The sequence below is a fragment of the Coloeus monedula genome (assembly GCF_965178545.1).
Source record: "Coloeus monedula genome assembly, chromosome: Z".
In the NCBI taxonomy this organism is placed as follows: Eukaryota; Metazoa; Chordata; class Aves; order Passeriformes; family Corvidae; genus Coloeus; species Coloeus monedula.
In genome coordinates this window covers 46,047,374-46,062,833 of record NC_138822.1, presented here as the reverse complement: position 1 = coordinate 46,062,833, position 15,460 = coordinate 46,047,374, and the positions used below count along the sequence as shown (strand labels likewise).

The following is a 15,460-nucleotide window of genomic DNA, read 5'->3' as shown; positions in this document are numbered from 1 at the left end:
CAACGACCAAGTCCAGTCCCTGACCCTGCACAGCACCAGCCCCAGGAGTCACACCATGTGCCCGAGAGCATTGTTCAAACGCTTCTTGAACTCTGTCAGCCTCAGCGCTGTGACCTGGGGAGCCTGTTCCAGTGCCCAACCACCCTCTGGGTGAAGAATCTTTTTCTAATATCCAACCTAAACCTCCCTGACACAACTTCAGCCCATTCTCTTGGTTCCCATCACTTGGCATCACAGAGAAGAGATCAGTGTCTGCCCCTCCTATTCCCCTCACAAGGAAGTTGTAACTGCAATGAGGTCTCCCCTCAGTCTCCTCATCTCCAGGCTGAACAGACCAGGTGCCCTCAGCTGCTCCTCATACAGCAAAACTGCCCCCAGCACTCGAGGTGAGGCCGCCCCAGTGCAAAGCAGAGCTGGACAATGCCCCCCTTGCCCAGCTCGCAATGCTGTGCCTGATGCACCCCAGGAGAGGGTTGGCCCTCCTGGACAACCTATCCTTTCCTTTCTACCTTTCCTATGCCTGTCTAGATCTCCTCAGACAACATGTGCGCAGCAATGAGCATTGTGAAATCTCAAGGATTCGTGTTGGTAATAATTGGTCATTTCACATATCGTGACTTTGAAACGTATTAAAATTTTAAATGTAATTAGAATCACAATAATGAAGGTGATGGCATATTGATCCAACTTCTCCCATTTTCCAGTTTTTCCTCTGTGTAACTAATACTGAGCTATTCTGTTGGGAGGTTTATTTAGTAACTGAGTAATCCAGAGTTCATGTTTCAGCATCCACAATCAGATTTTTATAAACTTTAACAGACACTCACAATGTTCTGGCCAAGTAAAACTCACTACTCTTCAAAAGTAACTTTTCCATAGCAGATTTGTTGAATGACAAGAGATTTTTATTTTGTCATAAAGAGACATTTTTATAGCACTTTGTGCATTTGACTTATTCTACATTTTGAGGTACTAGAAACATTCAGATCAAGATGACTTGAGAAAAGCTGAAAAGCCCCAGCTTTTCACTGATGAAAGGAATATAGTCAAACAGTGAGCATATGATTTGGAAACATCAAGTAGCATTGCACCACAGATATAGGTTTGACAGTGAAAAGCTTATGTGTAGCCCAAAGAACACAATTCCCTTACTTACATCAGTCATTGCTCTAACACCAGCAACAACAAACAAAAACTCCATGAACTCTCACATTTACCAAACCCAGCACGTTTTACAAATACTAACTTAGTGTCACAAGTAACAGAACACTTAGATAAGAGTATTTTTAGCTTTCAAAGATGAAGAACTTGAAACTGCTTACCCTCTCTACATAGCACAGCTCATTTGTGTGGTAGAAGAAAGGATAACAAGATTCAGTAATTCAGCAGCCTGTGCATGGTTAAGGCAACATCTCTGTACAAGTTTCACAGATTTTAATGCTGTAAATGGCACAAGAAGCAATGGTAGGTGCTAGGGCAACGCACTGATGCACTCAATTTCTTTTTATTTTAGAAAAAGGGACACATCAACTAAAACAGCAGCAGCTCCATGATGGAGGTGTAAAGATACATTGGGAGCAATAGCTCACTTCTCAGCTGAATACGTAAATGGAAAATAAGATACAAGCTAAGAAGGAAACCAGAATTACTGACTCCTAACAGCTCAGCCATCTTTCTGTCACAGCAAATGTGATGTCATAAAGGCAACACAATTACAAAGCAAGAAAGTGACCTTTTACACAATCTTACACATGCTCTTTTACACATGCAGAGTAGACAGCAATAAATCAAACCATTTTGTGGTTTAGGCACACTATGAGAAAAATCATGGATACATTGGATAGCACTTTCTTCTATACCCAAACATTTAATATATGAAAATCCAATGTAAAGTGAAGTTTCTGAGTACTTTATTTAAAAAAACAAAAAAACAAAAAAACAACACAGGCATCAAAATGAAACCAAAAATTTCAAACATATGGCACTATGAAGAGTAAACAGTACTGCTTTCAGGCCTAGCCAAGGGATTACTGTTACATAGGGAAATCAAGGTTGACTTTTAAAAATCTAAAAATAATTCTAAGAATGCTTCCTGTCTCAATGCTTTGGACAAGAGAAAACAAATGAAAAGACTTAGTGTCTACATGCCATCTAGGTCATTGGTATTACACAACCTTCCTTTTTAAAAACACTTCAAACAAATTCCTATATGGGATATTCACAGGCTTTAACTGATTAAAAACAAGTGCAAGATATGAAATACCCTCTGGAAGTATAAAATGGGTTATTTTCAGAAAAAGTCCCTGTCCTCCTGATGAAGCAAAAGAAAATCTGATAGTCTGACCAGATACTTTCAATTAAATATAACTCATTAAATATTTACTTATATGCCACTTTATACCAGAAGGCTGGATAGCTACACAAGACATTCACACAAGAAACTTAACTCTACATTTCTGTCTCATGTAGTTGTGAAGCAACACACACCACTATAGCAATACACCTCTGTAGCAAAGGATTATGCATGCTATTTTCTTTATCATAGATTCCAGCTCTGTACTACCTCCAAGTTAATACAACAGGAACAGACTTGCCATCATACCTCTTTCTGTGCTGTGAAGACACAACACACAGGCACATTTCTGACTTCTGGCTGTTACCATGCCCTCTAACACCTTACCACACCATGCCTGAATATTTTACAATCAGAATTTTTTGCACTGAAAAAACCCATGATTTAGCAAGCTTTTATTAATTATTCTATTCTCCTTTTATGTTAAAGGTAACAGGCTGCATACCCACATTCAAACAGTCAAAGGCAAAAAAGGTAAATAGTTGCCCATTAAATTATTATTTTTTAAAATAGACTTAAAGCCAACACCTATAATTGATACTTAAAATCTAAAATCACTATAGCTGTAATTCATTACTAGAAAGTATGTTCTATTACAATATAAATATAGATTAAATGAATCCTCCCATGCTCAAGATCATCTTTTCAACTACACTGCTATATGCACTGAGCCTTTCATAGTATTGGGGAAATGAAGTCACAGCCCTACCTTCTGTTCTGATCTATGCTGCGGGTTAAAATATCTGTATATATATCTGTATTAAAATACCTGTATATATTTTGGTGCAGACAGGACTAACTGCTTCATGGAAGAATGTGTGGCTCAATTCTTATCTATAATATAGACAGCCTCAACTGAAGGTTTGTGTTGGGCCAAAAAACTTGACTTCATTTCCTTGCTGTGCCCAACTTCTTAAGTATCTGCAGACAAGCTATCTATTATCTGCAGACAAGCTATCCATGCTTTGGATTATGATCTGTAAAATCAAAATAAACATTCTAATTTCAGTTTTGAAGGACAGAGAATTTTAAGAGATGTTACATATTTTTGAGGTATCGCATGCAATGGTAAGTAGGTCCTTATATAAAAAGTACTTGGCAATTGTTTAGTAGAAGACATTTTGTAAACACTGAAGTGCATTAAAACTGTACCTTAAAAGATACTAGGTAGTATCTTTTGAGATGTCTTGAATCTCTCAGCTACTTTTATGCAACTCTGAGCTGCTTTAAAATTAGGAGCAATGCATATAGTACAGACAAGCATTTTGTTGTCAGGTACATCTCCTCTCCTGTGATAAACAAGCATAGTAGTTTTTCAAATAAGAGCAAATGTTTAATTCCTTGAAAAAATATTACACATTACAAAATAAGGGTGTGTATTAAAACAAAAGTATGGCATATTAATTATATTGACTGGGAAGGGATTCAAAATGCACCTTCCTTTCACATATTCCCTTCTATAAAACCAGGTAAGCTGAAATCACCTTCCCCGGCTTCCCAAACTCTTCAAGCAATCACTTGTCCTAAATATGAATATCTGTGTTGCTTATGTTCCACAATGGATAAAATTCAATTTTTTTTACTTCCTTCTGGAAGCATTTGAAAACCTAGGAGGTTTACTCAAGGTAACACTTGCTGTCAAAAAATAGGCCATATTTATCAAGCCACAATGAAGGTAAATTTGGGTGATAAACTGAGAATTCCATCTTGTGTGAACTGGCATACACTTAGAAGGGAACCTACTTTTGCTTTAACAAGCAAGAGAGGAGAGAGGAAATTGCAGGACATGAAAGGAAACTGAGCATTAGACAAATTAAAAAGGAAACTGAGCTTTAGACAAATTAATTCTACAGTTATTGTCTCTCAAATATTACCTGCCCTCTCCCAAAGGTGTCATCTACGCTGTAAGATATAGATGTACAGATGAATAGATATATTTAAAAATATTAACAAACATCTCCCAGTAGAAAACTCTCTGTGCAATAAGGAGAAATCAAATCTCTTCAATGAGGAAGTGGTCACTTGGAAAATAGATCTTGAGAATGGATGACTAAGACCTGGTTCAGCAAAGCATTTTAATATATTAATAGCTTCACCATGTTTGTCAGAAGTACAGCCAAAACACAAAGAAATCGAGTTAAACAAAAACAAGACAACCATAGTTACTGCATAACTGGCACTACACGTCATCTTTTACTTTGAAATAAACAGGATCTTGAGCATGGAAACATTTAATACTCTCTTGCTGTATTTCATTTCCTTTTGAAATATGGATGAGGGAACATAAGAAAAACCTTCATCAGTCTTCCATGCTAAGTCTTAAGACCCTTTTTTTTTTCAGGTATTTCTACTATGAGTGAAGAAGGAAACCAGCTGTAAGGCAAATTCATTACATGGTGTCCAGCACATTTAGAGCATGCAGCCTGAAGAGTATGTAGAATACAGTACATAAAACCAAAACATTAAATTTTTTAATAAGCAAAAGTAATGAAATCCAATTTCAACAAGGAACTTGCGTCTCATGACCAGACCATCTCAGATGCTCAAAGTGGCAACAAAAATGGTACCTGTGGTTGCGACAGTCATATCATCTTCCTCCTTACACATCTATTAGGATTACCAGAAATGATGGCGCTCACATATCTGCACTGCTTTTTTGTGGGCTTTCCCCACAGCATCTCTACAGGAACATGCTTGATTTAGAGCTCTCACAACTTTAATTGAAAATGCCCAATGGATGCCTTAATTTAAGGCAGAAAAGAGAAAAATATATCCAGAGCAACATAATTGCCTAATTGCCTTTTCATCAGCTATTTTTCCAGGTAAAAATAAAAGCTTTTCTTGAAAAATCATTATGACCTCTAACACATGAGGACAAAAAATCTTGTATTTAATTAAGCAAATTGTCACTGGCAATAATTTTTTTATATAACTATGGAAAATTTAAGCGTATATATAAAAATATAACTATATATATATATAAATATATATATATATATAAATATATGGTAATGTTGAGAAGTAGTCTAGTTTCAAATGGTGGTATAGGTTTCACAAAACCTGCACGTGAAGCATCTGATGAGGTGAGTTAGACAATTGTGATCAGTCACAAAGTTTGTGCCCATAGGAAAAGTGACACAAGAAAATACATGCAGCACAGACCAAATGAGGACAGTACAATTTACATACCTTTAAAAATTCAATCCTGTCAATTTAGTTAAAGCAAAAAAGAATGTATTTGCTTTCAGCTGTGAGCTACCTTCCTGCTCCAAAAGAGCTTCTTAGGGGACTCTAGCGGGAGGAGAGAACGACAGTATTTTAAGTTGTACCCGCGACTACTTTTAGTACTGTGGCCATGAAAAAGCAGATTAAGAACTACCAAAACCTTTTTAACAGGTTTTCTACAAGGCCTAGCCTTTACCTTTTGTGGTCATACATTTTTTTAAATAACAATGTCTGCACTTACAGACTAGTATACATGTGCTTTTACTATACAGCATGTGAACATAATCCAAACTGAAAATATACATACAATGAGGACAATAGCTAACACCAGTCATTAAAAAATAGTTAAGTCTATTTCTGACAATGTGTAGTAAATATAAGACTGAAATAAAGCACACATTTGAGCCAGCAGACCAATAAACCTCCTTCTGAGTCATTATACTCAATCACATCAAGAAGAACCTGGGAGATTTAAATCAAGTAGATTATTCAGCTGGCATGCACAAGTGTATATTCTCAGCTAATAAAAAAATCCATAGGAAAAATCTGTAGGAGAAAACTTATGGAGCGTTTGAATGTAGTGTACTACTTTCTTCCAAATGTGGTATGCTGTTCAGTTGGAAATGCCCTGAAAGGGACAGCCTTCTCTCTACTCCCAAAACTCACTACATCACCACTCAGAATTCACTGCATAAACACTGGTGGGGGCATACATTTGAGAAGTATTAAAAACAATCAAATGCTTTTTGTGCTTGGGGTATTTTTTCTATTTTGGAATGAATAAAACTGTTCTCACTTTTTCCATTTCCTGTTTTATTAAAGACAAAACTTTTTTTATAAGTTAAGGTATGAATGATCATGTTTCAGTCACCAAAAATAGGGGTTTATAACTAGAAACAACACCAGACTGAAAAAGTTAGTGGCAGTAGTCAATCCCAATAATGTAGTATATCTAGATAGCATCACATGATAACATACAGAAACATCACCTTATGAAAATGCCTCCAGTGAACTGACAGCCAAACAGTGCTACATCACAAACGTGTAACTAGATCTTCCTACAAATCAAATTAAATAAACCTGTCTATTAAAACTGCCTTTTTATGACTTTCTGGACAAACCTCATGTTTTACAACAAAGTGGCATTAATCTACCATTGCTCAGGATGGTTGCTTGCTTGGATAACTACAATTAATGGTGATGCAAATATCTGCCATCTTTAAACTATTTCGACACATAGACATGCTGGCCTGAGATCTCCTAATTTAGAAATGGTCATCTCAGAGTCAGAAAGGGAGCAGAAGCATTAGCATATGCATGGTAATAAGTTGCTTCATTGATCTTGATTGATCATTGAAAATGTGGCCTAATGAGAACATTCACTCTTTGACAAGTTAGCATCCATCTGGGAGGCTCAATATGAAATGTAATACAACAATTCCTTGCTAAGAGAGATGGGTGCTATTAAAAAGAAAACCATGATCCTGGCATACCACTACTGCAAATAAGATACAGCTGATACTGTGGTCAGAACTGGACTATTAAAAAAATATATTGCTAAACCAAAAATTTCACTCTTGTTTGTTGGGGTTTTTTTGCACACATAGTATTTTCTTATTCTATTAAATGTTTCTTAAGTGAATTCTGAAGCAGCACTATCCTGTAAAAACAATAGTTCTTTAGAACTGCACAATTAAAAAGTTTCCAAACAGTTCACAATTACAGATATTCTTACAGGGATGGAGAACTAAATACTAAAAATGCTTAGTTCCAATGGCCTGAAATTATATTCATATGTACTCAGAAAAAAAGCGTTTAAATGACAGAGTCTATTTCCCAGGCAGCTTAACAACATTTACTGCAAATCATATCTTGTACATGAGCTGGATAAAATTTTTGATTCAAATTTCTGAATGAGAAAGGAATTAAATGTTTTCTGTAATCACTGAAGGCCAGCTTACAGGGCTGCTAGAAAGTTCTGTGAAATTAACAGTATTTGGTACAGCAAATAACACCACTGAAGCCTCTCTGAATAACAGTTTAGGACTTTTCACCATGTTTCTTTTAGCTGTTAAATGCACAAGCAGTGTACAAGCTCAAGAGATTATTTCATATTTCATCTTTGCTTTGATCCTTAGTTTGGTGGATTCAAGTAAAAATACTCATTCTGAGAAACAAAAAATACATGCTAATAAAAGACTTACTATAATTTTTATGCATTATATGTTAACAGTCTTTACTTGAATTAGCAGAAGCACACCATTCTGAATAAATCTTCTAGTTAACTAAGAGCTCTTTTATACCACACTGTATTTTATCAGTATTTTTAATGAGACTTCAAAATATTTTCTACATACAGTATAACAAGACAACGAATTTCAGAGAATTACAAGGTTTGTTTCTTGTGTTTCACTTATATTGGTGAATTCGTTGTTAAAGGACAAAGACTTACAGCATTTAGCTTTTAGCATATATATCACAACTGGTTTGGGTTTTCTATTTTTTTATAAGAAACGTTTAACAGCTATATCAACAAAGTCATTTTTGCTCAGGTTATTAACAGAGCTTAAATACTGACAACTGTAAATCTCTGGAGTCACACGAAGGATCAATAGCAACAACCAATAGGAAAAAAATCAAAGACAGTCACATTGCTAGTAAAACTAGCAGATGAACTTTAAATACAAGAAAACAGTATTTCTGAGAAAGCAGCAGAAATTATTCTGGAAAAGTTGAATCACTCCCCAAAGTTTCAGTATACAATCAAACTAAAACTGAAACAGTCAAATGCAATTTTGATCATTTGCAGGAAACATGTTCCTTATCTAGTGTGTATATATATGCAAACATATTTCTGTATTTTTCCTAAATCCTGTGTATCCTTGCAATCTCATCTGGTAACACTATTTATACCACTGGAATATTTTCAAATAAGCTTTTATGTTTAAACACTGAATGTCATGTAAAAGTGAATTCGTCCTCTAATGAAAAGATGTTTCTCCACAAATTCTACAGTAGACACAGATCGCATGCCACAATTCCACTAGTCTGACTGAAAGATCATTTTCTTCTGCCTAACACATATAGGATAATGGCATCTTTTTTTCCAAGCAGACACAGTCAACCATTAAAACAAACGTCATCATCATCATAACACCACCACCTAACAGTTCTATCATAGTCTTCATTATACAACAACGCTTATTTTAACCAAGTAACTCCTATCAACTCTGTTACACCTTCTCTAAATTTCAAACATGAACACCATTCTATATTGATACACATACTGACTGCTAAATGTGCTGACCAGATAAAGGACAACATGAAGTGACAGCATAATATTAAATGAGGAGTAAAAAATGTACAAAAATAGAAAGGATGGCAAAAGTAGAAATGCAAAGGGTGAATGTGTTTAAACTTGTGTATATGTGCACATACTGTAAGAAGAGTAGCTACAGAGAACTATAAGCAGAAAACACAGTGAGCAAAAGGTAACTTTTTTTCAGTTTTTCAACTTCTTTTGCCATTTTTTTTCAAACAGATAGAGTGATTGAAAGTAAATAGAAAGGAGTGAACAGTACTGAAGATAAACAAATGAGTCAAAAGAAGACAGGAAAAGACACAAGATGTGAAAAAGAAGTAGTAAACAAAAAAATTGGCATAAAAGGTGTTAAGAAAATATAAGAAGTTTCAGAGATAGAACAGCAACAAGGTTAGAAATTTTAAAAAGCTTAAAAACAGATGAAAAAAACCCAAATAAAGAAGAAGAGCAGAAGTATGAGAACCCACAGCTATTCGGCTAGAAGTCTTTCTCACCCATCAATTCTGTCCCACTGCTGCAATCCACCGTGTGGATCCACACTGGAAAGCAGCCCCACACCTTTCTACACAAGCTTCCCCACTGGTTCTCCTTGAGCACAGTTCACATTACAGTCATGTAGTTTTTATCCAGCACATGATATCCTCAAATGTTTTTTAAATACTTGTAAGTGTATGTAAAGTCAGCTCCTACAAACTTAACTGTTTAGAAGGCAACTTTTTCCAAGAAGCAATTCCCCAGCAGTTGTCAGCAACCGAATTCCTTCACAATTCTGTTTCACTTATTCCATACAGTTATCTTTCTGTCCTAAATTTTGTACTTGGATGCAGCACTTGCTTTGATTTGGTGGTGTCTCAGTATAGCAAAGTCATCCACCCTGTATTAGAAACTTCCTATCAGTAAGAAGAAAAATGATAGATGAAAATCGGACAGCACAGGCACATGAAAGCTTAGAGGAAAACCCAACAGCACAGGCACATGAAGGCTTAGAGGAAAACCCCAACAGCACAGGCATGAAAGTTTAGAAGCTACATATAAAAAGTTAGTGCTTGTTTGGAAAGCTTAGAAGCTACATTTAATAAGGTGGTGTTTGTTTTGAAAAGATAAGTAAGATCAAAGCAAAGCTCAGTTTTCTAGATGTAGCAAAATCCATCAGTATCTTTATTTTAATCACAGTTGTTATATGAGCTGGTACCAACTCTTTGACTTCTCTGTTTATTATTGCTTGCCTTCTCACCTCCCTCTTCTCATTCCACACCTTTATTTCTACTTCTCTACTATCTTCCAGGTTGCCCTACTTTTCCATTACATGCTTTTCTCTTTCTTGTTCTCTTGTTTATCTCTCAAGATAACTCCTGTATAATGCCATTTCTTCTATAAGCTAGCATGGACACAACTAAAAATCAAGACTTCTCATGAAACAGAGGTTAGCACCACCTACACTAAGTAGGAATTGCACTGGTAAGTCAAGGTTGGAAACCTAATGCAACCAACTCTGAAACCAAATAATAAAGCTCTGCTAGAACCAGGGAGGCCCCTCATGCTTTTTCTCTTCTATTCTTTTATCTGTTACTGTATTGGAAAAATCACCATTGCAATGGCCAGACTTTCAAGCAACATAAAGAATTCCAACCTCAGTGAATAGGTTTAGTATCAAATGTAAGATTGTTACACTTCTTCCTTCCCACGTGGTTAAGTACCCTGCAAATGCAGTTCTGTGAATCCACATTGGATCCCCATGAATTATTAATACTTACAGATATAAGAAGACAATGGTTATGCTTGCCTTCAATTTTAATTCGTATGTCTACTCACAGACCTTGCTCTAGAATTACTGTTTGAAAAAACAATGAGTATATCTTATGTTTACACATCAGGTTTTGCATTTCTAACCCAGCAAGGTACATGCTGAAGTTCTCTCTCACAAAATGCAGAGCGAGAACAACATCCTCAGCAGAAAAGAAGTTTTATCAGTACAGAGAGATTTTGAACTAATGAAACTTTCCTCTGTAAAAAGAGATTAGGATTGGTATAACAGCATAAGGCACTTTTAAACCTACTGTTCAGGCACAACAGGGGATCTACTTTGTACCATTTAAAAATTGCTTCAAAATGCACGCAGACTGGTTTGTACTAGGGTTATTTGTACTATCAATGCATTTTGCTCACAAATTCCCAAGGCAATACAATTTTTTGCTTAAAAAAATCTTCTTCATCTTAGCATAAAATGATTGTAAAATACAAATGCTACACATACACACAAACACACATTCACATACAGAAATATAAACAGAAATGGAATTTTCTGGTGAAACAGTTGATGCTATCTCTATTTAGATCATGTCATTCTAAAACACATCAACACATAACATCTTTCCTAAATGATGCATTCCAGTTACAAAATAAAAGTAGTGAATTAAAGGATGCTATTTGGCAATTTTTAGCTAACCATGGAGCTGGTAAATCATCCACCCACAACAATGCACTTTGTGGACACTTGTCATATACTTGCAATGCCCATACTAAGGCAACATATCCCAGGAGCTGGCAGCCATGCTATCAGGAAGAATTTGGCTACAGAAACAGCAATGATTCATCATGCATTTTAGAAGTACTGTCGAAACAGCAAACCAACACACTACTATTTTAATCCTTTAAAGGTAACAAGAGCTTTAAAATACAATCATAAATTTGTTTTCAAAACCAAAACAAGCAAAAAAAAAAAATCACAGTTCTAATAATGCATTTGGAAGCACATTTTTATTCACCTTTTTTCCCTCAAGGGACAGAAAATGACTATTTAGTATCAGCTAACTACTTATCTCTCTGCATTGAAATTTAAATGGTCAACTCAACCTTATAGAACAGGTCTTTCACAATAGCTTAATCAAAATTAATTGGTTTAAAAATAGTTCAAATTTGGTTGCATTCAGGTTTAATAGTCCTCTGTAGTATTCTTTAAAATAATCATTACATTTTCATTAACTAGTATCTATACTGGAAATACATGATTTTCAAACTCACCCTCTGAATGAAGAGTCAACAACATAGTCCAAATATTTGTTTCAACATGCACATCCCATCTATTATTTTCCCACTATCTACCATGAAAACTGTCTCTCACCTACCAGTATCTGAAAAAAGTGCTTCAGATCCTGTCAAAAGCTCTCAAGGGATATAGTTCTCTGATGACAGCACCCTTCTGTTTCTTCCTGAGAATGTCCCAGTTAAATACAAATATAGGAAAAATTTCTCTTCTGAATACAGACATCTAAAAAAAGTTATTTATTTCTTGCCATTTTAACTACATAGTGACTCTGAAACTTCATCTGTAACACCCATTTACTTTCATCTTGTTGAAGACACTAAGTAACATCTTTGCCAAGCTTAAAAAGGCATTTTGGATCTGCTGCCCTTTGTCCCATTACACAAACTGACATCATGATTGCTTACCTGCTGGAAAAAAACTTCATCCTGTTTCATTTTCTTTTTGCTGCTTTTTCTGATCCTCCGGTTTGTCTGAATCCATTTTGTGACCTGGAGTTCAAAATCATGGTGCTTTTTTAGGTAGAAGGTGCAACCTGATTGCAGTTACTCAGCATTACTAAAAAGCTATAAAGATACTCAAGACAACTTTTTTCATTGCTTCACTAGAAAGGAAAGAGCATTTTTCCTCTCTAAAGTGATGTGGTCTCAGGTAATCTGGTTATTACTTGTACCTGATCAAAGCGTCAGGTGATATTCTTCATCTTAGACGTTTTGCTTTAAAGGGTTTTGCACAAAGAACATTTTGATGTCAGACCAGGTTGCCAAATGGAAAGTTATCATTGCAGTGTGAAAAACTGCTGGGAAAAACCTCTGCACTTTATCCCTTACACCTTCTATTTCAAGTAAGAGATTTATTTCCAGCCACCCACTCGAACATTGTTCCAGACTACCAACGCCAAATTTGGATGGCGTGGTTGTTATTATTTAATAAAGTAATAACACTTGGTGGGTTTTTTTTCCCTCTACTAATATTTTTATTCTTAATACGAAAGCAATTACGTTTTAAAGCAAAAGCCTGGCAGGGTGGGGTGGTGTGTCAGGTAGAAAACTCCAGGAGCAGATTAGCAAGGGCAAGAAGCGGGTGCAATGTAATAGCTGCGAAAGGTTTCCTCCTCACCTCGCCGCTCACTTGCTGGACGAGCTGACACTCCTTCCACGTCTCTCCCTCCTCCAACAGGGGCTACACGGGGGAGAAAGCGCACCGTGAGGCGGGATCGCCGGCGGAGAATCCGCGACGCTCCCCGCTCCCCGCGGCCCCGAGACGGCAGGCGCGGCGGGAGCCGGGTCCGACCGCCGCCAGTCCCCGCAGCCGCGCCCGCTCCTTTCTGCCTCGTCCCGTTCCGACCCACGACATCCCGCCGTTCCCGGGCTCGGCAGCGGCACACCGCAGCCCTCGGTAGGAAATGAAACACCTCCGCAGGGTCCCCCGCCTCCGTGCTCCGGCCCCCGGAGCCCCGCGGAGAGGAGGAGCCTGCCTTAAAGACGTCAGGGCCGGCCGGCTCCGGGGCGGCCCGGCCGGGGCACCGCGCCTGAGACACCCCCAGAGGGGCGGCCGCGGGCCCCGCTCGGCCCGGCCCGGCCGCTGTGGGTGCTGCGCCAACCCGCGCTCCCTCCGACATCGTCGCCGACGGGACGGCCCTTCCCCACCTCCACACGCACGCTCCTCACGGTTTGCAGCCTAATTGTTAGAGCTAGGCTCTCTCTTCAAGACCCTCACTACAGAAGCCGCTTTCCTATGAACTTTCCTACCAAATGCTCTGTCACAGGTCTTTACGGACAGAGGAAAGGCCTAGCAGGGATAGTTCAAGAAAGTATCATCACCATTGATTGCTTTAACATTGGCCTTGGTACTTGCTCGCACCTACAGAACTCAACTACTAAACTACTTTGGAGGATCTGAAATGCATCTTAAAAACAAGATCCAAAGCAGCTTTTTAGGTATACTGCAGCACAGAAAGCTCTTTATCGAGGCCTCAGCTAAAAGCCTTATTTATTCAACGAGATGCTGTGAACAGGTGATTAAATTTAGGCATGGGACTTCATCAGGTATTTTTGCACCCTCAGAAGAGGATATTCAAACTCCAGCATGTTGGGAGATACTTATGTCAGCTATGAAAAATCTGAATACTATAAATTCCTAAGTTAGGATTTTATCAAGTGCTTTTGTGTTTATATTTAAAACACAAGAGGCAGTAAAGGATAGAGTGCATCATACTTGTTATAGTTAAAATGATGCTATTATAGTATTGTCAGTATTTTAAAAATTATTCATATTCTTTAGAAAATTATTTATACACTTACACTATATATTGCTATGTTCCCTGAAAGCTTCAAAAGGAAATCTGTGCTCTAGCAAAAGAATAGGGCACATTAAAACGTGTGTAAGCAAACCCTCAATACATAGAATTAGATGGACTTTGTAAACAGATTTAAATAAATAAAGGTAGATCCAATAAGTGTGTATTAAATCTTGAGAGTATCCCTTTATCACTTGCAAAAAAAAAAAATCTGTCCTAGCCTTTTTGTTTTACTGCCACAACATCCTTCTTTCAAGATCAAAAGCTTTAGATCAAAGCCAAGATCAAACTCAATGCTTTAAATAGAAGCAACTTCACTATGAAGTATTAAACAAAGATGAAGTTTTCAACAGAGATATCACAATAGAAAATCTTACTGTAGTTTTTTATTTCATGCTCACAACAGGTCTACTTGAAACTAGTGTCAGCAACATACCTTTATTTTGTAAAGCCACAGCAGATTTTTCTACTAAATGGTAATTCTGAAAGTGCCTATAAATTGACTCTTGAACTGAGAGTATTTAAACAAAGAAAGAAGAACAGCACATAGTTCAAATGGAATGACCAAAAAATTATATTAATGGCAAACACAAATTAATGCAACTACTTAAACAGTATTTCCTTGGGTCAGTTAACAGATTAGACTGTACATTCCCTCAGAAGTAGCTATGGGAAACACTGGATCAGAGAAAGAATGAAACCTATTTAAGTTCTTTAAAGAATTGCACTTCCTTTCCTGTCAAATGTTTAGAGAAAACTAGGGGGGGGGAAAGGCTATCAGAGACATTGATTTTCAGACCTGCAAATCCTGAGGGTGATTTGGGATGAAAATCCACAAACACACAAACACACTGTGCATTCAAATTCAGAGGAGGCTCCTGTTTTGTTGGTAGTAGCTGCACAGCAGTGAAGGAAGTTCAAGAGGAATTGTTACTGACTTTTCACAGTAATATACCTTGTGGAGCCAGCATCTGGGGTTCCCTGATTGCTGTGCACATCCTAACTTGAACATTCACCTGCTCTTAAGATGATAGCACTGCAGCGTAAGGTAAGAGCCAACTTGCCCGTACAGATAGCCTGCAGAAGACAAAAAGCAGTGACAGAAATAGCGTGGGCCTAACAAGAGGTGGTCACAGCACACTGGCTGTGCAGTCAGCTGTTATCTCCATTTATTGATGTGTCAGTAAGATTTAGCTCATTGCCAAAGCAGGAACTTTT

General features: G+C 37.3%; 1 protein-coding gene across 2 annotated transcripts in view; it reads right to left on the bottom strand.

Moving 5' to 3' along the window:
• Nucleotides 1–15,460, bottom strand: part of AOPEP (aminopeptidase O (putative)) — a gene marked incomplete at its 5' end in the record, with an annotated part of 173,784 nt that overhangs the window by 64,880 nt on the left and 93,444 nt on the right. For both annotated transcript variants that reach the window (XM_082301942.1, XM_082301943.1), the window contains 2 exons: nt 12,351–12,434; nt 13,063–13,125. In XM_082301942.1, the coding sequence (XP_082158068.1) occupies nt 12,351–12,434; nt 13,063–13,125 (147 nt within the window). The remainder of the gene's footprint in view (nt 1–12,350; nt 12,435–13,062; nt 13,126–15,460) is intronic.